The following is a 21,656-nucleotide window of genomic DNA, read 5'->3' as shown; positions in this document are numbered from 1 at the left end:
AAGACTGTATCTTGCCTATAAAATAATTTAATTTACAGAAAAATGTCAGTTTATTAACTGTTCCAGGGTTAGTAACGTTGAAACTAGGAGTTGTCTCTTAAGCTTTTCCGACATTTGGGGAAAAAAAAAAAAGAAAAAAAGAACTTCTGAAATTCATAAACACACATGCTTTCAAAAACAACAAAAAGTAAGTTTACATCCTTCTTCCATGTTCCAGAACAGTTTATTATAGACAAGGTTACACTATTTAAAGTACATTTGTATTTAAAACTAGGAGACAAGGAACAGCTTCCCAACCACGTGGACCATTTGATGAATACTCCTTTGGGTATTATAATGCATAAGCAAATAACCTCAGAATAACAGTTTTAGAGATGACAAATTATTCAGTTGCATACTTACTTCATCCATTTTCATGCAAGTGCCAAAATCTGCCAGCTTCAGATGCCCATATTTATCAAGAAGCATATTGTCAGGCTTCACATCTCTGTGTATCAAGCCCATGGAGTGAATTGCATCAAGAGCAAGAACAACTTCAGCTGTATAGAACTTGGCCCATTTCTCAGGCACATCATAATTGCTCATAAGGTTTACAAGATCTCCACCTGGCATGTATTCCATTACCATGTACAAGTATTTGTCATCTTGAAAGGCACAAAATAGCTGCAACATTGAAAAAAAAAAGGAAAAGTGCAATTACTTTTCAGAGACAGCTAGGAAAAAGAATAAAGCACTCTGTCTTGAAGTTTCATTAAACCTGAGCATATGCTTCCAAGATTGATGTAAAGTAACTACATTTTTTATATTCAAACAATCTATATTTTCTATTAGTTATGACAGTACCTTGAAATTTTCTGAACTTCAAAACTTCCTCCAGCAAAAAAGATTTCTTGGTTATTTTAGTAGTATGAGCTTCTATATACCTGTGTTTCTTGACATTAAAAAGTATCACTGAGTCAAAATGCAAAACATCAAATCCAAGAAAGGGAGCATCGTATATTGATTTGAAGGTAGCTCAACAGTGAACTGCACCTGAGACTGTTTCTAAATTTTATTATAAATCTTGTTATCTCTGTACATATTTACAAAAATACTTGTCACTACTGATTTTGTCCTAAATCAACACATACACTGAAATAAGAAAGACTAAGATTAGTTTCTTTAGACTATTCGGACTCCCAAGTGCTGAAGTTTCAGAGATTTCACCCAGAGGTCACCAGGTCTGAAAATGGCCCAAACCAGCAAAAATCACTACTATCAATCGTTCAATGACTGGTGTGAAAAAGTCTCTGAAAGCCTCTTGCTTTATTTCTCAGGGAACACTGCTCCTTTACATTAAAACCTAAAATCATTCACATCTTTAAGTTACCCACACAAAATTCAAAGACAATTGGAAAAGAGGATGTGTGGAAAGGAGGAAGGCAAAAACATGGTTTGTGAAGATGAAGAACCATGAAAGCCAGGAATGTTAAGATTTGACCTTTATATTAAAACTTATTGTATATTAGCAACAGAAGACCTATATTATAAATACATATTTTATTACGTATATATTGCCCTGTATTTGTTTTCATAAATTGATAGCACAAACAATATATAATATGATAATGCATTTGGCAATTAAATCTAAAAATCAAAAATAGTGTCTGTATTCACATGTGAAGACATTAATATAACACAATTACAAGTAACAATGCTATGCCTTTATACAGCACTTTTGTTATTGCCCTCAAGAGATTTCCTTAAAAAAAAATATAAAATTATCTAGAGCTCTGGTTTCACTTTTCACTTAAAAGAAAGCACAGAGAAGCAGTGTGATCTGTCCCAGTTTCTAGCTCAGAACAGGACCTACATTTTCTTAAAACCAGCTCAATGTCCTATCCCACTGGACCACATCACCTAACTATAGCATACTAATACACTTCATCATAGAAGGCACAACTGCAACTTTAATTCATTTGCAATTTACAAATACACACACTTATATCTCACTTGCTATGCCTTCTTTTGAAAATCGAGTGTCATACAATTCTCATTACTTTCAACTGCATGTGAATAATGAAAATAATTCCACACAACTACTATCAAAAACAAAGGACTCAATAAAAATTCATCTATTTGCCTAAGTATTGCTACTGAATATAGGCAAGAACACAGAATATGCTCAGAAGGGCAAAACATCTAAATAAAAAAAAAACCTTGTAAAGCATTTCTTGCATACAGGAAGTGCTATGGACTTCATGGTCTATATGGAAAGCTTAAAGCCAGTCTTTACTTATTAAATACACAGAAGCACGGCAATATATGTGAGATCATTTGAATGTATTAATTATTTAACAAAATTAAATACTAACAATTTCTCTAAGCATATGCTTTCAGTACTTTTTTTATTAATTAGTGTAATTTCCCAGTTACAACAAATTGCAATATTCAGTATAAATTCTTCCCAAAGGCATAATTCATATTACAAACATGATGATGATACATGTCATGAGACAGATAGCTGCAAGAAACAGTGTTCAATACCAGCTGAAGTTGTCAGCTCTCTACTACCGGGATATCACCTCTGAGCTGAAATGCACTAACTGACCACTAAAGAGAGGATGGTTTAAGCAAACCATGCTACAACCTTCTGCCTTGCAGGAGACCAGGAGTATACACTTACCCATCTACCAAACTGCAGATGAAAAGACAGTAACTACTTCAAGCACTCTTAATACCAATCGCCTGTAATCAAACTGACTGTACCATGAGGAAAGACTGGAAATAATGCTGACATTTGTTTCTATAGATAATTTTTCTTAGTTGGAAAGGTAACCTCTCTATTCCAAACAATTATGTTGATATGTCACAAATCTGTTTAATGCTGTTTTATGGTGGATTTGTAGTGACTAAAATGTAAATTAATCTACTTTCTAACTCAGCCAAATACACAAAACTCAGTGAAACTGCTAAGTAAAATCTGAACCTAAACCATGATTTGAATTCAGATGTAAAATCAAAACCAGCTCAAGACTGGGAAAAATTTATGGCTTTATTATAATTATTATTGTTTTACTCTTACATTTCTTCCTTACCTGAACCACCCATGGACTGTTCGCAAAGGCCATAATATCTCTTTCTTCCCAGAAAAAGGCCGAATCTGATCTCTTGATCATTTCAAATTTACTAAGTAGCTTCATTGCATAAACCTTCTGTGTCATTTTATGGCGAACCTGTTGGTTGAGAAAGAAGAGAAACAACTTTTTTAAAATGCCTTGTAAAAAAAAACCTGAATACCAGTAGAGTATATTTCTCCAGTGTGTGAACTGCTTTCTGGGATGCAATGCCTCCAGGTCTTCATACACCCTATTTTCTATACAGTAAGGATTAGAGAACTTCCAAACCTGGAAAGAAAATCCTAACAGCTGCTCCAAAAAAACATAGCAGGGGTGGAACAAGAAGGATGCCAAACAAAGGAAAACACACCAGAGCCTGTCCAACTGCTGCAGCCGCTGCTGCAACCTCAGAAGAGGAACTGCAGGGCCTCGAGAAGAACATGCCGCAGGGCTGCAGGAGCTCTTAGGAGGTAGCTGTTTTAACTGAAGAAGCAGTGGTATGAGCATGTGTTATTCCTCCCTATGGCTATGAGCATAAAAATGAGAGCTAACTCCAAAAGTCTGCTTACTCAAATTAAAACTGGGGGGGAAAAACCCCCAACAAAATAAACCAAACCCAAAAAGAAACCCAACCCAAAACTCAGAATGAGAAAAGTACTATCTTTAAAGGACTGGATTGCTGCTCTTAATGTTTCTGAGTGAACATGCCTACTTCAAATCACCCAGAAATAAATTCCATTTACAGAAAAAGGAAATGCTTGTCTATTCCCCCTTGAAAAGTTCCATCATCTAAGAAGTAAAACGCAACTCTGCTTATATTTTTGTATTCTGAACACCATCTATATCCATTGCATTCATTCCTGTCCACTTCAGCCTCTTCCAATTTTTATTTTTCAAAAAAAGATTGCTCCTATTTATGTAGTTCTTAAATTCACTTTAAATGGTGTAAAATTAATAACATAAACTGAAATTAAAACCTTTTTTAAAACTTCATCTGAATATGGACATGAAAAAATATCTTTAAAAGTACAGACTGTAAAGTCATTACTCTGCTAATGAAACAATATTAGATTTATGTTAGTTTACAAAACAACTACTAAAGGACTAGCTTTATTTAACATTCTTGAGTGTTCCTTGCAGAAATCAAGGTGAGAAGCATTCAGCTGCAAGATGTCAGAGTCAGCAGAAAAAAAGAAATTAACTGCATCTTAAGTTTCTGCATATTTTATTCACATTAAAATAAAAAATTCAGTGGACTAATCTGTGAAATCAGAGCCAAACTGTTACAGTTTTCTGGTGCATTTAAAACCCTCACATTTAGTAAAATAAACCATATCCCTCAACCTCTCGGTTTTACACAATGTTCAAATTTAATTACGCTAAACGAAAGAGTGTCTAATAGGCTCTTCCTGAACAACTGTAAATGTTTCAGGTCCATTATGTCTGCAGTGCAAAGCTACAGAGAGGCATCTACGTGGTCTACAGATCTGGAAGCATCAGTCTCCTCCTGAGGAGCTGTAAACACTAGTGTTTCTGAAGCCAACAAGTACGATCTCTAGAAACAGGAGAAGCATTAGGGGTGGGGGGGAAATCCTGAAAAGAGTGAGAACATGAAGAGAAACATGATTATTTATGAACTTACCATTCTTGAAATAGGGGCTTTTTGCTCTCAAGATATAGGTACAAAAGTTTTAGGATTAGTATCTTGCATATTCTAACACTAACCAATAACCTTCTGTACAGCTAGATAGATCCAAAAGAACTCCAACCATACACGAATACAGAAACACTTTATCTACATGCATTAACAACTCTATAAGCATGTATATTTTAAGACATTAACAATTAACTGGCTAGCAAAGGTGTCCTAAAACAGGATTTTGAAAACTACCTCCTTCCCATTTACTAATCCTACATGGGATTGTTTACAAAGACTTGGTGGTATACCACATACTATACATAAAGTAGAGCTTTTGTAATCCTGCTCAAAAACAGAAGAAACACAAAGACCAGCGACCTCAAGAAGAGGTTTAATTGAAGATGCATTTTCTGTGAAAGTTCATGAAGCTCTGCAAGGTATTTAGTAGGTTACAATTCCTAAAAGCAGTGTATACTCTTGCCTGGATGTAGTTAGTATAGCTGTATGCATTTGTCTCCCATCACTTGGGAAAAAAGAATCTCAAAAAGTCAGCACAGCCTGAAGCAAGCTCGTGCAGAGGAGAAGTGAAGTAAACAGGGGTGGGGGGACCAGAAATCACAGTCTGTGCACCTATCTAAGGTAGTGCCAATAGGTTATTAGTTGGCTAAGTTATTTCTTGAGAAAGTGTCAAGATAGGTTCACTCTCTGTACAACAATCAAGGAACCGAAGCAACAACCAGCAGACCGGCACACCCAAAGAGTGAGTGTGTCTTGGCATGCCATACACGTGAACAGACCTATTACTGATATTACTCCTTATATCGCCACCATGACCTCTGGAGACAGCCTTTTTAGCTGTTAGCCACTGTTCTTTACCCAGAGCTATATTTGTACATACATATATTGGCTCATATAGCAGATTATTCATGTATTAAACTGTCATGATGTTTCAATTTCTTCCAACTGTTTAAATGAACTGCCAAATTTAAACTGCAGCTCACCACAGTAACTCTCAAAATAGGTAGGAAAATCCCTTCGTGCCATCAGCACTGAGTAACATGGCCTCATTTAACTTATGAAAATGCATTAAGAAGTAAGAATTTCCCCCTACTCTGCTTCATCAACGTAAGACTTTCAAGAAACAAGTACATACAAAACACATCCATAATTTCTACAGCATTCATGTCAGAAGACAATCCGTAGGTGAAGAAAATAACATATCCATTTGAAGTTCTCAGGTCAAGTACGTAGTATTGATAACAGTACTATCTCTTCCGTGATTAAAGAAAATTAAGATCCTAGAATGGAGTTGTGAAATTAACTCTAAGGTTTGAAATAATCACAGATATCCTCATACTTAAGACAGCCATAAGAAATTATTACCGATAGGCTACCAAAGTTCACGTCCTGACAGATTTTCAGGTACTAGACCATGACTGCTTTATTTGCATTACTAGAGAAGGTACATTAGCAGTGACTGGGGAACTAAACCTAATAAACAAAGCACTTAATGGAAAAAACTAAACCAGCACCTGTCTACATACGCCATGACAACCACTTGTTTGCAAAACTAAGAAATCACACAGTAAGGACTATCATAAAGACCATCCTTTACTAACCAAATACACAAAAGAGTTGGCTTTGCTTTGGTTTTCTATTCCAGTACATGATCAAGTCAGTCTGCTGTGTCACTGCAATGTTACAGCAGTTTGTGATTAGATCTGGGAGAAGGAACTAAGGCTACGTTTCAATTTCAAATCAAGAGGATTTTTCAAGTGAAAACAAACAAGAGGTACTCAGGATGAGCTTTCATAAATTACTATTTCTGCATAAACCACAAGTAACATATTAAGCACCATAATTCAATTTTTCTGTCTGCCCTAGACACCAGTCACGTTTATCCACAGCACTGTATAAGAGAAGAAGTGATCTGGCAGCTGACAATTATTTTCTTAGCTTTCCCCATCACTACAGACCCAGCAAAGCCAGAGGCCAGAGCTCAGGAAGAGAGTTTAATACTTTTGGAGCTATAAGAAAATTGTTTTTCGAAAGACAGATGCTCAGACCAGAGTCATCTGATCTGTCTTTACTGGATTGAATTTTTAAATTTTTCTGGGAGAGGAAGGGGGGAAAAGTGAGGCCTTTACCAAAAGGAAAAAAAAATTAAAAAATCTCACTGTAAGATAACAACAGTAGAGAATGTGTTTTGCTTTCGTGCTTGAATCTGGAAAACTGACATCTTCACACCACTTCTTTCACAAGAAAATGCTGTACTGGAACAGAAAGCTTGGGGGAAACAAAATTAAATGAAGGAGGTCATAGCTGGCTATTTTATGCTGTATATTAACAGCATTTTTTGACTTGTATTTAACTATTACAAACATTTAACAAATATTTCAGCTGCAAATATTTATGCACTACAGCACACAATAAATTCATGAATGTCATGTTATCAATTTATGTATTTAATCATGTTTTATTTATGGTTCTTTCTGTGTTTAGCCCCCACTGAAGCAAATTTCTATTTTGATCACAGAACATGTTGCAAAATACTTTGATTACTGCAAATCCATCACTGCAACCGTGGTGTTAACAATTTGAATGGAGTAGAAATAAATATAGCTTAGCTCAATAGTTTAAACTTGTATCATACCTTGTGAGGCAAAAAATTTAGGTATGTACGCCCTCATCACCAGCTAATATTAGTTCAGATCTACAGTTGCATTTATTAACCCACTGCTTTTTAGCTGTAAGACTGCACAGTATTATGATTTCTACTTATATTTTCACATTCCAGAAAAAACATGTTCTTTTAAGTTAGCATGAAGTACAGAAGAGCTCTGTATGAACACACAGAAGTTCCCTTCTAGTACCAAGCATTCTTAGCTTTTTTTATTTTGGGACTTGAAGGGCTTATTTAAAGAATTTTAAAAACCAGTAACAACAAAAAAACCCAAACCCCATCATTATATGACCAAGTTACTATGCATTCTACCATTACATTATAATGATGAGGCAAATGAGAGGTAGTTTTTTAGACCCCTCAAACTACCTATCTGCGGTACATACACTGTGAAAAAATCATTTCTACTTCAGAATTTAAATTGTTCATGACACAGCAAATCAAGAAAAAAAGTTTCCATTCTAAGCGAGAACAAATTAATGTTGGACTGTAAATGAAATATTAAAGAGAAAATGAAAAATCATTTAGAAAAACTCTTAAGTTCTTCAAAATATACATATGAAAATAATGTACTCTGGGTTTTGAAGCACATTAAAAATACAATTCTCTTGGATGCTTCCAACAAATAGATCAGTGTGACATTGAAAAAATGCCTATGACTTCTTTTATTAGGATCTTCTCTTTTTCAGAGGAACTCTGCTCCTTACAACTTGATTGTTCACTGACTTCCCATGCAAGTGCATGAAAAAGGAGCATCTCTATTAGATACTCTAAGTGGATATATATATATATAATGAAAAAAAAAAAAAAAAGCATTATGAAAGACTTTAAACCAAACCATTTGACATGACTGTCAGTGAAAAGACAAAGAGTAGACCACCTTCTTACAAAGCTCCCTGCAGCAGCCCCTTCTCAAATGAGTAAGGTTCTGCAGAAGGTTTTGGTATTGTTTTTAATCTCTTACCAGCGAGGATATAAAAGCATATAAAGACACACATTAATTCTTTGAAGTCTTGTTAAAAATGGGAATCTTTGGAAATACTCCTCTCCATACTTCATAAATTCTTCTGGATAAAAACAAAATGCAAATGACGCAGAAAGAAACAGGGGAGAGGGAGCTACACTCTCACATTGCCACACTTGGATGAAGTTGTCTTAAAAATACTACATAAATGAATAAAAATTGCTGATTAAATGTTAACTACCACCTAAATTACATCTAAATTTGCAAATTACCAATGAGTTGGGCAAATAGCGTTAGGCTAGTCGCAGGGGTTTTTTTTCCTCCAAGTTCCAACCAATTTCACCAGTACTAATAAGGAAAACACATATAATTTTATAAATTGATAATAAATGTATTGCTATTACATTCTGTGTACCTTCTATAAGCACTTCAGAGACAAGATCTTGACACATTCCTTAAAAAAAAAAAATCCATCTTTTGTATTTTGCAAAATTGCTTTACAAGACAGTATGATTTTCCCAGCTTCCTAGAGCAGAATTAGCACAGAACAGTAAAAGATCAGTTCTGTGTCAAAAGGAACAAGCAAAATGGTAATTTTTGTTACCTTATGGTAACAAGATAACTAGCCTCAATTACTGCAAATTAGTTGATCCCCTTTCCATTGACTTGCTTCACATCTCGCCCTCTAAAAATGCTTACACAGAAAATTATCATGGATCAGCTGATGGACAGTTATCTGTTAGCTCATAACCTGTCCCTGGTGTTTGTATTCTCAATTCTACTTGGTGCTTACACCCATAGCTTTTTTCAAAACGGACATACTAACCTATTTTACACATATGCTCACATTTTTGTGCTATTTATGACACAGTATGACTTGGAAGTCACACAATACAAATACAAAATTAAATTAAAAGCAGACTATGCATGATATACTAAGGGGTTTTTTTGTACTTTGATTGCTCTTTTTTAAAACAGAATTTTCTTGCAATATAAGTTTAAAAACTAATCCCATTCTTACATTAGATACTATATAGGACACAATGCTGAATGGACAATGCTAAGAAAAAGAGTCTTTAAAATTCTTACATCAGTCATATCAGTTAAATACAATGCAAGCACCTCAACTATAAGAGCAGCTTGCTCTTTCATAGGAAGGTTTCAGATTTTATTATACAGTGATGCTTGCAGGCAAAGAAATTGAGAATTGTCATGAAGTTGCTTCTTCCATTTTGATCAAAGGATAGCAAACTGTTTCCCAAGTCCTTCCCTTCCAATCCAATGTTTTAAACTCTAGCGTACTGTTTACTATGCACAGAAATGACCTCATGATACAATGAAAATAACGCTTACTCTTTATAAGAATGCACTTATAAAGCATGCGAAACTGGGAAGGTTTTGGTTAGAGCCGTAAATATGTCTAATCATCAAATCATTACACTCTTACCAGCTGCACTTCTCCAAAGGCCCCTCTTCCAATCACCTTAACAACATCATAGTCTTCAGCTTTCATTTGTAAAGCTCGGATTTTTTCCACAATCTTCTCATCTAAAACAAATCAAATAGAAGTTGTGATAAAGTGTGTATTAACAGAATACAAGAATTTTCACTAACATTTTTCATTTAGAGTCAAAACAAGCTATTTTTATTTAAATGTTTAGAGCCTTCTTGGCAATTCTTGAAATCTGCAGTCACTATTAATATCACCTTTCATTTTTGTTTTGAAACCATTAACCACCTACCTTTAGCTGTAACAACTGAAATATCTTTTGGATTTTGCTGACTCTCATTTCACACTTCTAATTATCATTCACAAGCTTACATGAAGACTCCAGTAATGGACAGAACTTGAGATGCCTATCTTGAATTTTCAGATAATTATTCGTTGCCACCCACTGTGCTGCCAGGATCCGCGACACTCCACTGATAATGCAGGAGTGTGAAAGTACCCAGTACACATAAAAGCACTTCAGGTGCAACCTGCTCCACACACTTGGGAGGGTTCAACAGCAGTCAAACAGCAACTAATAGAACTACGTAACCTTTGTGTACAACTTCAGATCATGCAAAGATATGACTTCAGATCCACTCCTTGCATACGAAATACTAATTCAGGTTTATGATGTCTGTGTAACTGCTAACCGTCTTCACTGCATGTGTAGTTATACACTTTTTAAAACTAGGTCTACAATGCTCTGATTCAAGTATCCACTGGTGCAATATTCTGCAGATAAGGTCTGCCTTTCAGTATTTTATATTGGCAGTTGTAAGAATCTGTAAGGGAAACTGGTGAAATTCAACCTCTGAAAAATTCTAAAAACACTGCAAGATCCTAGACTCTTTAATTTTGTAAATGTAGCATGCTAATGAATGCATTCCTGGCTAAATACATTTTTAAAATCTATTCTTTTTACAAGGACAAAAGATAATCAGAGCAATGAATGGAATCCATGACACTGGAGGTAATCTGTCTTAAGTGTGACAACCTTTGACACTGCCCCCTGCGCATGCTTAGAGAAAGAATAACACAAAACAAAACAGGTTGGTTCTAGCAAGACCTATACCCAGGAAAAAGCATGAAATTGTATGAAAAGCTGTCAATGCTTATATTCAGAGAGGAGTAGAGGTATATATTGCGAGACCCCTGTTTAGGGTCAAAGACCATGGAATTTGATCCCAGGAAAGGCATTAAAGGGATCTCTGCTGAGAATACAGGAAAAAAAGGATCAGAGATATAGTTAATTCTGTACAACATTAAAGATGACATTGTCAGCAGAGTTAATGATAACAAACAAATTGTAAATAGTTTAACCATTCCTACATATTCATGAAGAGCAATCTGGCAGGCTACAAGCAATACAGGAGATGCCTGACCATCAAGAACATTTCTTTTGACCCAAGTGAGCAACAGGTCCAGTCAGGAAGGCACTCCATTACCCACAAACAAAAAAGAACTGACCAGGGATAACAAAGTCTGTGGCAGTCTTGGCTGAAGCAACCATGAGATGGTGGAATTTAAGACCCTGAGAGAACTGAGGAAAGAAAATAGCAGACCTTGGACTTCAGGAAAACAGACTACGGCTTGTGCAGGGAACTTACAGGCAGGATCCTGTAGAAAGCTGCTGTGGATGGTAGAAGAGTGGGTTGATCTTCAAAGATGACATGTTCAACAGCACAAGAACAGTCTGTTCTAGTTAGTTAGAAATCAAGCAGGCATGGCAGAGAGCCACTTTGGCTGAATGGGCAACCACTGCCTCAACACAAGCACAAAAAGCAAAGGTTTGGAACATGGAAGCAGGGATGGGCTACCCAGCAGGAATCTCCCAAGCATCCAAGGATGGAATTGGGAAAGCCAAGCACAGCTGGAATTGAAACTAGCCAGGGTTATGAAAGGAAGCAAGAGCCTTTAGAAATACACTGGCAATGAAAGAAAGAATGAGGCAAATGTGGGCCCCCTGCTCTCAGTGGGGTTGGGGATCTAGCACCAAAGGACATGGAGAAGATCAAGATACTCATTGCCTTTTTTGCCTCAGACTTCGCTGGCAAGCTTGGCTCACAGCCCTCCCAGCTCCCTGAAGCTAAGAGCAGTATGGGGCAGTGAAGTATTGCAGTAGAGGAAGTCTGCATTAAGGACCTGTAACGTAAACTTGACATACACCAGACATTGAGATGACACAGGATGCATGTATGCTGAAGGAGCCAGTCAACAGTGTTACTATTCTCTATCACCTATGAAAAGTCCTGGCAATTTCAGGAGGCTCCTGATGACTGGTAAAGGGCAAATGTCATGTCCGTGTTCTAGAAGGTCAACAAGAAGGATCCAGAAATCTGGGACAGCAGCCTAACCTCACTGCTCATGATGATCATGGAGCAAATCCTTCTGGAATCCACTTCCAAGCACTTGATGGATGAGAAAGCATGGGAATAGCCAGAAAGGATCTAAAAAGGACAAACTATGTTTGATTAACCTGATTGCCTTCCATGATGATATGTCTATCTTGGTACACAAGGGGAAAGCAGTGCACATTTCCATTCCTTGACAGTAGCATGTCTTTCAACACAGCATCTCAAAGTATCATTGCAGCCAAACCAGGCTGTCACGGATTGCACAGAGAAATTACAAGGTGGGTGGAAAACTTGCTGGAGTCACAGTCAGTGATTCAAAGTTGATACACAGGAGGGCAGGGCTGCTCCTAAGAGGGACCCAGACAGCATGGGTAAATGAGCTGACAGGAACCTCACAAAGTTCAACAAAGGCAAATGCAGAGTCCTATAGCTGGGATGGAATGACACCACACAACAGTACAGGACAGCACTCACCAGCTAGAAGGCACCTTGAGAAAGAGGACTTCGAGAGCCCTGGTGGACAAGATGAACAAAACTGGAACAAGCAGCAAGCCTTTGGACTGACAGCATACAAGGCTGCATTGGTAAATACATAACCAGTAGGTTGAGGGAAGTGAATTTTCCCCTCCATTTGTCACTTAAGACCACATCTGGAATGGAATGGGTTCCTCAGTGCAAGAAAAATATCAAAACAATCCCTAGCTTAATAGAAGGTCACCGAGATGCTTAGAGGGTGGGGCCACATTATCCTCATAGAGAAGTTGAAAGAACTGGAATTGTTCAGCTTAGGGAAGTCTAAATTGTTGGCCTCAATAGAAGTTGAAAGGAGTTTTCACTTCTAAGGTGCAAAGTAAAGGACAAGAGGCAACACAAAAGTTGGAACATCAGAAATCCTACTCTATAGGAAAAAAATCTCTAAAATTGGGGAATGGAGCAGACTGTCCAGTGGAGCTGCAAAACCTCTGTCTCTGGAAATTTTCAGAAGTCAACTGCACAAGGACCTGAACAACCTGATCTAACATCAAAACTGGTTTGGTTTTGAGCAGAGAGTTGGACTAGTTGACATCCAGAGGTCTTTCCTAACCTGTGGAACACAAAAATGCAACTAAAAATTTCTTCTGAGGAAATGATTAGGGGGGAAGGGGAAGGGGAGAGATTAAAAAAAAAGTTAATACTGAGGGAAAAGACTCCGCTAGTAAGGTTGTAAGGACAGGGGCAACTAAAATCTCAAAAGGAGAAAGATGTACATTCAGTGTACCAATACGACTATGAAGTAATCTGGAGTGCGAACAGGAAAAGGAGTTGAGATAATTCTGAAGCTGTTTTTTACAGTGAATCATGAAAGCTTAGACAGGAAGCATAGGACAGCACAGTGCTTCACCCACACCAAGTTTATTATTTTGTTCATGATGTGAACTAATTTTGCAGTTTGAGAAGGGAAGAGTATGCTTGGAAGCTTACTTAATTGCAGATCGTAAACTCTGGCATAAGACAAGGAGGACAAATGCAAATTCACAGGACACAGCAGCAGAGAAGGAGTATCAGCAAATTTCACATCAGAGTGAATGTACAGTTACATGTTTGAACACAATGTTACATCTCATGAGGGAGGGGAATCATGAATTTATTTTCAAATGTTTCTGAGATGTTTCATATGTTTTCATATGTGAAATGAGACGGCAGGGATTTGAACATGTTTAAAGAGTAGGGTGTAGGTTTACATAGCTCCATTATTATTGGTCAGAAATTCACAGCAATACTGCTGTGTTCAAAATATAATACAGACGTTACAAACAATTACTAATACAGCTCCAGTGAAACTGTTTAAGCATTAAATACTGCAGCTAAGCAATGGAAAACCCAACAATACATGAAGTAAGGAAATGAGATACCAACTGCAGAGTTACCAGTTTTATCATCCCTGTAAAATGCTGAGGATGGAGAAATCCCACCTGCTCTACTAAAAGATGAATAGAATATAGTTCAGTTGGAAGGGACCAACAATGATCATCTAGTCCAAGTGTGGACCAGTTCATGTCCAAAAGTGAAAGCAATGTCCAAATGCTTCAAACTTAGGTCCAAAAGTTAAAGCATTGTCCAAATGCCTCAAATACAGACCAGCTTGGGGCATCAACCACCTCTCTAGGAAGCCTGTTCCAGTGTTTGACCACCCTCTTGGTAAAGAAATGCTTCCTAATGTCCAGTCTAAATGTCCCCAGCACAGCTCTGAACCATTCCCACATGTCCTGTCACTGGATATCAGAGAGAAGAGATCAGCACCTCCCTCTCAATGTCCTCTCTTGAGGAAGCTGTAGAAAGCAATGAAGTTGACCCTCCTAATTCCTTTAACAAAGATTTAATAATCTTAGTTAAAAATAATATCACCTAGGGATGCAGGTGTTGCAGAGGTATCAGTTATACAGATGGATTGTCTATTTTGTCCAGATATGGAACAGAAAATCCAAGCATGGAACTAACCTGCAGCAAAAAAACGGGCTGCAAGAAGGGAAGCTCAGAGAAACTCTAAAGCAATGTCGTAATTGCAACATGCTAGATCATATGAATTAATTCATGTATCACATAACAAGATCTAATTTAAGGTGCAGGAGACCCTTCCAACACTATCCTTTTAGTAGAGCACTGAATTTTCAAAAGATTTCACGCAGATGAGCTTGTACGTTTGTGGTACCTGTATCCACAGATACCACAGACTGTATCTTACAGCCTCAACTGCAACAGCACAAAACCCAGCAGAAGAAAAATGTTAAGTTTAAAAGAAGACATGAGATGGACTCCCCAGCCCTAGCATATAACAGAATCAAAAATATTGTGACATTTGGGTAAAAGTCCTAAAATGTGAGAATGTCATCACCTATGACTCAGGTTTCTTCTTTAACACAGGAAGGACCAGGAATGCTGGATAGCAGGAGTGTTTAAAGACAGCTTTTGATTTACTACTTGGAAATGGCACTATAACCTTTAAACAAATGAAGCTTCACTTTCCGAATGGGCAGAGTGTTTGGATCAGTCACTGACAGCTGGCAGCAAGAATGTGGCTGAAGGTTACAAGTGCTTGTGAAAATGGAATAAATACGTGACTAGAAGAGTAAAGGGGGGTGGGGAGGAAGAGAAAACCACGTTTTTCTGCTGTTTAAGGAAAAAAAAAAGTTCATATTCAAGTTATTTTCTTAAAAGTTAAAAAGAATGTGTATCAGGCAGTTCTGGGGTGTGTATATATGAGGAATAAAAATGCAAGGGAGTGCAATTTTATCCCCACAGACCAGACACAGTCAGTCAATGAGTGCTGCTATGGAGTACATTAAGTCAAAAGTTGCTGCCCTAGGCAAAAGTCTAGCCAGAAGTTAAACTGAAGTACAGCCAGGAAGTGCTGCAATCCCACACCCGCCCAAAACCAAACAAAAAAGCACAACAGGAAGACTGAAGTAATTAGGAGTGCATACATAATATCTGTTCAAAGGTGTGTGAGGAACAATAAGCTGTTGGAGACCCTGCAGAAGGAGCAGAAGCTAGAAGGCGTAGCTTCAGACAAGCTACTGTTTCCCCCTCCAGAAAAAATACAGGGGACACAAGAAGTATTTTGCGGAAAGGAGTGGAAGAACAGGGAAACGGAAAGCAGCAGTCCTCTGACTTGCAGAGGACACATCCCTGACTTAATGAAATAAGCCTCATGGCAAAACTGAATTGCTTTGTATCTACGAAGTACCCAAATGGAAAAGTGGTTAATAACACTGACATGTAACTTGTTTATACATCTAAGACATTATGTCTTAAACACTGTGGCTCTAATTCATGCTCTGCTTGGGACAAGTTGCTTATTTGATACCTCTTCCTACCTATCACTACTCTTACCAGAGCAGTATCATTAAGAATGGAACCAGAGCCCAGTCTGCTGAGGTGACTGCAAAGACCTGGCAAGGAGTAGTCTTAAAGAAGCCAAGAGAAAACCAGAGGGGCAATTAGCTCCTTAACATAAATTCTACAGTGCAATAAATTTCTAATATTTTTTTGGCATCTGACATTTTATCTGTGTCACAGGCAGGAAGTATGGAGCACAGAGAATTATATTAATGATAGGCATTAACACTACACCAGATAACACATTTCTGTTGGTAAACACATGGCTGGAATATGATTCAGCAACTTCAAGAGACATAACAAAATGTAAGGGAAGGAAGCAGAACTGTTACTCTTGCAAGAAATTAACCATAGCAGATATAACTTTAAAGTAAGCAGTGTCTGCATGGAGGGGAAAATGGTAAAAGTCACTTTCCAGAAAGTTTATTCAGGGGGGTCGCAAAGCTGCTGCATGAGTGACACACCTGTACTAAAAATTCCTCCTACACTAAATACATCTATTGCCATTACATTCTAGAAGTTCGCCAACCTCCCAAACATCAGCAAATCATTTTAAAAATAGAGGTTTCCAATTTTTCAGTGATGCTGGATAATGCATAGGAAGTCACGGATCCATTTTGAAAGTCAAGTATTTGGGATTGTACCAGGCCAGTTGATGGTAGCACTCCCTCTGCTGCTATTTGAACTTCCTCACAATCCGTTCTTCATGACCTTCTATTCTTGATGTAAGATTATACACGATTAAATATTTTTAACTGTTGTTTAAAACTGTTGCTTAATTATTTAACTTTCTGCTCCCCAAAGTTGAAGCAGCTAACAGGATAAGTAGTACATGCGTGGGAGACCACCGAAACAGGCACAAGTCACTAAGACATGATTCAACACTTGGCAAATCTCAGATGGCTGAAGAAGAAGTGACTTGGAAGAATTTATTCAACCTGTTGCCATAGCCTAGATGACTTAAGAGGAAAAGAAAAGATCAAGAAAGATTTGTTACACAAAGCCCATGCTGAAAAGCTTAAGCTTCTTTTCAGCCCCATGAAAACTCCAAAAAAGCAGCAATTTAACCAGACTCCTAACAGTTGATTAAAGCAATACAGAAGACTGAAAAGAAATGGTTGTATTATATGAGATACTTATGTGCCTCTGCTTTGAGTCAATGCCTTAGAGAAAGTGGTAAGAAATCAGAATAGTAAGGGAAAGCAGGAAATGAAAAAATTTCTTGCATATTAAACACATGAAGAGGCTGCTTCTGCAAAGTGGTCACAGAAACAGGATATAGAAAACTCCCATCTTACAGGCAATTAATAAATAATAGCTTTATGAAATTAGTTGAAACATTTGAATTTCAGCTTGAAACTATGAGTTGAGCTGAAAATCATTTAATGTCTCTTCTGAGATGTAAACTATTTCATTTTTAAATTAAAATAGGCTATTAATAAAACATTAACCTGATTAATAATGCCTTGCAGTAGGTCTGAAGCAGTACATATTCAAACCCCTGGGAATATGGTAGAATAAATATTTTCCTTCTCAAGGTGTTATTGTGGAAGAATTAAGTGACTAAATTGACTGAAAGTGTGATGATTATTGCAGTGTTCTCCACAAATTTTTTGTGTGGAAAAAACAAAATTTGTGTAATACGGATTAAAACAATCATAAGCAACAACTCCACCCCAGCTGCCTCCCTTTGCTCTACAGAGCACTAACTCACAATACGGCCCTGCCACCTCGCCAGGGTTGCCTCAGGAAGCCTTGAGAAGGGATGCAGTCTCCAGGATCCCAGCACAGACAGTCCATCAGTTTGTCACAACCTTTTGACATTCTCATCTAGTCATCTGCTACAGCTACTGCTGAGAAAAAACAGGAGACAAGAACTTGCTGTTCCCTAACCAAAGAGAGCAACAACTTACTGTTGCATAAATTCTTAATACAATTCTCACTCTTCCTCCAAGTCCAAGGTAGCAAGAGGCTTCAGCAGGCCTGTGTACACTCTTCCTTTCCACTGATACTTGCTACCCTCAGAGCAATTTCCGAAAAGACATGAGCTATGAGTTCAGCAACTTGAAACTGCATGAAATGGTGATGCCGTTAAGAACTCAACTGTCCTGTTTTTTTCCTGCACTGGAGGAGCTCCCTTTGTGCTGGCACAAATACCAGTGAAGTGAAATGAAAATCAGAAACTGGTCTTTGCTTTTCTTTTGCCTGACTAGTTTTAACAAAAAGAAATAAACAAACCAACCACTCCACTCTGCATTAATTCTGCTCCGTTCCTCAATTTGGTTCACAACAAACCACACAAACACCTGTGTCAGACAGGACTTTGTAACAAACTGCTGTGACAGGACTGATGCTTTCAGTTGCAATGCCAAAATATTAGCTTCAAATGTTTACAAAATTCTCATTTCAGTAATACTTTTTTTTAAAAAGCATAAATCACAGAAAATATGCAGCACTACTTTTCATTTTCTCCCAAGCAGTACAGAAACAGGAGAGAAGTTATATAGGTGATTTTTAAGAGATGCATGGCCTTACAACATGTGAGCCAAAACAGCCAGCTCTTAGATGCCTGGTTTTGTTTTGTTTTGTTTTTTTAAGTTTATCAGGTAAGGATGAAGTGCACCCCACATCACCCAACTACTGTGGATTTTTTGAAACTCATCTTAGAATTTTAACTAACACCTTGCTATTTAAATTATAAACTGTCAGCATATTTTTTTAAAAAGGCAGCAATAAAATTGTGACAAAAGGATATTTTGGGGTTTCTGCCATTGCTGGTAGCCCACAGGCCACATTAGACACTTAATATTTACTATAACAATGGAAAGAACCTAGAGTAGGAGAACAAGCAACAGCCTTCAGAAGAGAGAATACAGCAAGAATGTTCAGGGGCTGCAGAAACAAACCAAAAAACCTATTCCCAAGATTAAACTATTTTCCCATAGTTGCTATTTTTTAATAGCCAGAAGATATTGCTCTTCTGATTAGAAAAATATTTCTGATTTTATCTTACTGCAAAAACAGTATTGTAATGTAAAGGGGAATCTTAACAGCTCATAAAAGTTACTGATACTGTCATTTATGTCACTTTCATATTTGCTGTAGACTTTTCCCCTCCCATCACACATACAAGGCACAGATTAATTCCTTTGAACTCAAACTACAAAAACATCCCAAAATATGCTTCTTATTCCTAATCTGCTGTTTCTTATTCTGTTTTCAGTGACTTCTCCAAATGAGACTTTACTGGCAACTCTAAGGGTATATGTGCAGCTATGGGGCTCTGCTAAACCTCACGGAGAGGCTCTGAATTCCAAACCTAAGAACTCACCACAGATGACTACATCAGCCAACATTTAACTGAGGAGCATGAGTAGATATTCAAGAGTCCCAGAGCAACGAAGGACAGACACATGTAGCTCTTACCAGTAAAGAATCAAAAGAGGAGTTGCTAATAAGACCGTATCTGCAGTAAGCTCAACATATGCAACAGAAAAGGTTGTTTTTAAAAAAAATAATCTCAAAATAAGCTCACTACAAAGCACAGTTATTCCAAGAAGGCTTATTCACTGCAACTTACATTTTAAAGCATATAATCCACTATTTTTACAAGAAAAAAAAATTGTTTCTATACAGCCACTCTGATGTGTCTTCCATTTTCATACATTCCATAAGCCCCATGAACCCGTCTAAAATTAATGTGGGGAGAATCACAAACATTTACACAAAGATTGAAAAACACACTAACAGATATTCAGGTACAATAATTCAGTTTTAAAAATCAACAGGAGGCTTCTCTGTTAAGTTAAATAAGACTGTGTATACAATGTTGACATTTTGAGTAATTAATTCCTAAAGAATAGTAACTGGTATATGCTTTACAAATTATGTCGTTGCACATACTTAAGATAAAAAATAACATATAAGGATTTTTCCAGCTACAGTTGGAAAAGTTACAATCTACATCTGGTATTTTCCAGCATATTTTCAGCAATACAATGACTCCCCAAAATGAAACTTCTCCGTAATAAGTGGTCCTCTAAAGCCTTCTGAATACAGAAGTTCAGAGTTACAAAAATCAGTGAAATGAAAATGAGCAATGCATTTCTAACCACTCAGCTTCCTGTGACTGACATTACAACAATGTCGTTGTTTAAGGGCAACTTGCAACTTACATCTATTTAAGAAATTATCAATGTTCTTGTTCTTCCTCAGCGCTGGATAATCCAGATCAAGGACCAAAGAATTCAAGCCATCCTGAAAGGAAAAAAAAAAAAAAAAAAGAAAAAGTGAGTTCTAAAATATTAACAGCTTTCTTAAAACTACTACACTGAGAGTAATTATATAGTATTCAAGCATGCATTACATTCCTAGTTGGCAGATCACACAAGCTCTCAAGTATGTTTACAAACCAGCAAAGGAGCTAACACACACTGACTGTCTCTAAATTGGTCTATAAACAGTACAGATACATTACCCCTGATTAGTGGCACTGGGACTTAAACTGGAATAGTAGTTTTTCTCTTAACCAGTAAGCAATCTTAACCATTAAGCATCAATTTAAGATACTCAGTTTGGTCAATCTGTTTTTCTTACTTCCATTACACTTTTCCTCCATATTAAAAAACTATGTATTATCCATATTATTTATTGCTTTGATCACAGTCTCTACTTCACCTTATTCTGGCTATTCAAAAACTAACTGCACATTTTTCTTCTTGGAAGCAAGACATGACCTAAACTTAGGAAGACAATTCACCACATAGTTCAAGCTCACAAGACTAGATTACTTTTTCTAAATGACTCAACAGAAGACAAGCCAGAACTTTACATGCCGTTCTGCTACCAATTATCACTGCCTCCACAGAAAACAATTGAGACCTCTTAAAATGGCAAGGGATGAGATCATCAAAATCTAAACTAAAAATAGTACTTTAAGCGCCTGTTAAAAGACTTTGCTCAATTCCACCTTTCAGCAACCTAGAAAAACATTAAAAATTACTCCTCAAAATCTGAAGTCCTTTCCAGTTACAGAGGGACAATTAAAAATAAAAATTAGTTTCAGATACTAAGAAGAGCCAGAGACTCCATTCATACTCAGCATCTCCCATGTTCTGTCTGAACTGGCAGCTTTGTTCATTTTTCTAAGACAAAATCTCAAGACCGATTCTTCAGGTTTTTGAGCCTTGACAGGGCATCACAGAGATTTAAGTCAGAGAGCACATCAAGTTTATTAACAGTCAAGCAACAGAACTAGATTTTATATATTTTTTTTTCTTAATATATCTGGGAAGTTATCTTATGTTGCAAATATAACTAAAATTATTATACTCGCTCTAAATTTATCTACCTGGATAGAGTTAAAGGAAAGGCCCAAGATTATTAAAAGCATTTTCAATGTCAGGCTGTCATAAGTACACACACACACACACACACACACACACACACACACAAATATACAACTACCTGATCTGTGGAGCTGTCACTTTTCACCACAAAAAAACATTAATGATTAAGCACATTTTCAAAACTAAGAAATTTGATTGCAAC

General features: G+C 37.0%; 1 protein-coding gene across 2 annotated transcripts in view; it reads right to left on the bottom strand.

Moving 5' to 3' along the window:
* The window catches only part of ROCK2 (Rho associated coiled-coil containing protein kinase 2), a 54,276-nt gene extending 33,918 nt beyond the window's left edge, over positions 1 to 20,358 (bottom strand). For both annotated transcript variants that reach the window (XM_026844084.1, XM_026844083.1), the window contains exons 1-4: positions 20,282 to 20,358; positions 9,832 to 9,932; positions 3,078 to 3,215; positions 403 to 663 (exon numbers count right to left, since the gene is read on the bottom strand). In XM_026844084.1, the coding sequence (XP_026699885.1) occupies positions 403 to 663; positions 3,078 to 3,215; positions 9,832 to 9,897 (465 nt within the window). In that variant the 5' untranslated portion in view covers positions 9,898 to 9,932; positions 20,282 to 20,358. The remainder of the gene's footprint in view (positions 1 to 402; positions 664 to 3,077; positions 3,216 to 9,831; positions 9,933 to 20,281) is intronic.
* Between the last annotated feature and the right edge of the window lie 1,298 nt (positions 20,359 to 21,656).

Source organism: Athene cunicularia, assembly GCF_003259725.1.
Source record: "Athene cunicularia isolate RWA chromosome 3 unlocalized genomic scaffold, athCun1 chr3_part1, whole genome shotgun sequence".
NCBI lineage: Eukaryota > Metazoa > Chordata > Aves > Strigiformes > Strigidae > Athene > Athene cunicularia.
The sequence above is the reverse complement of the archived record's forward strand: the minus strand, read 5'-3'. Positions and strand labels throughout refer to the sequence as shown.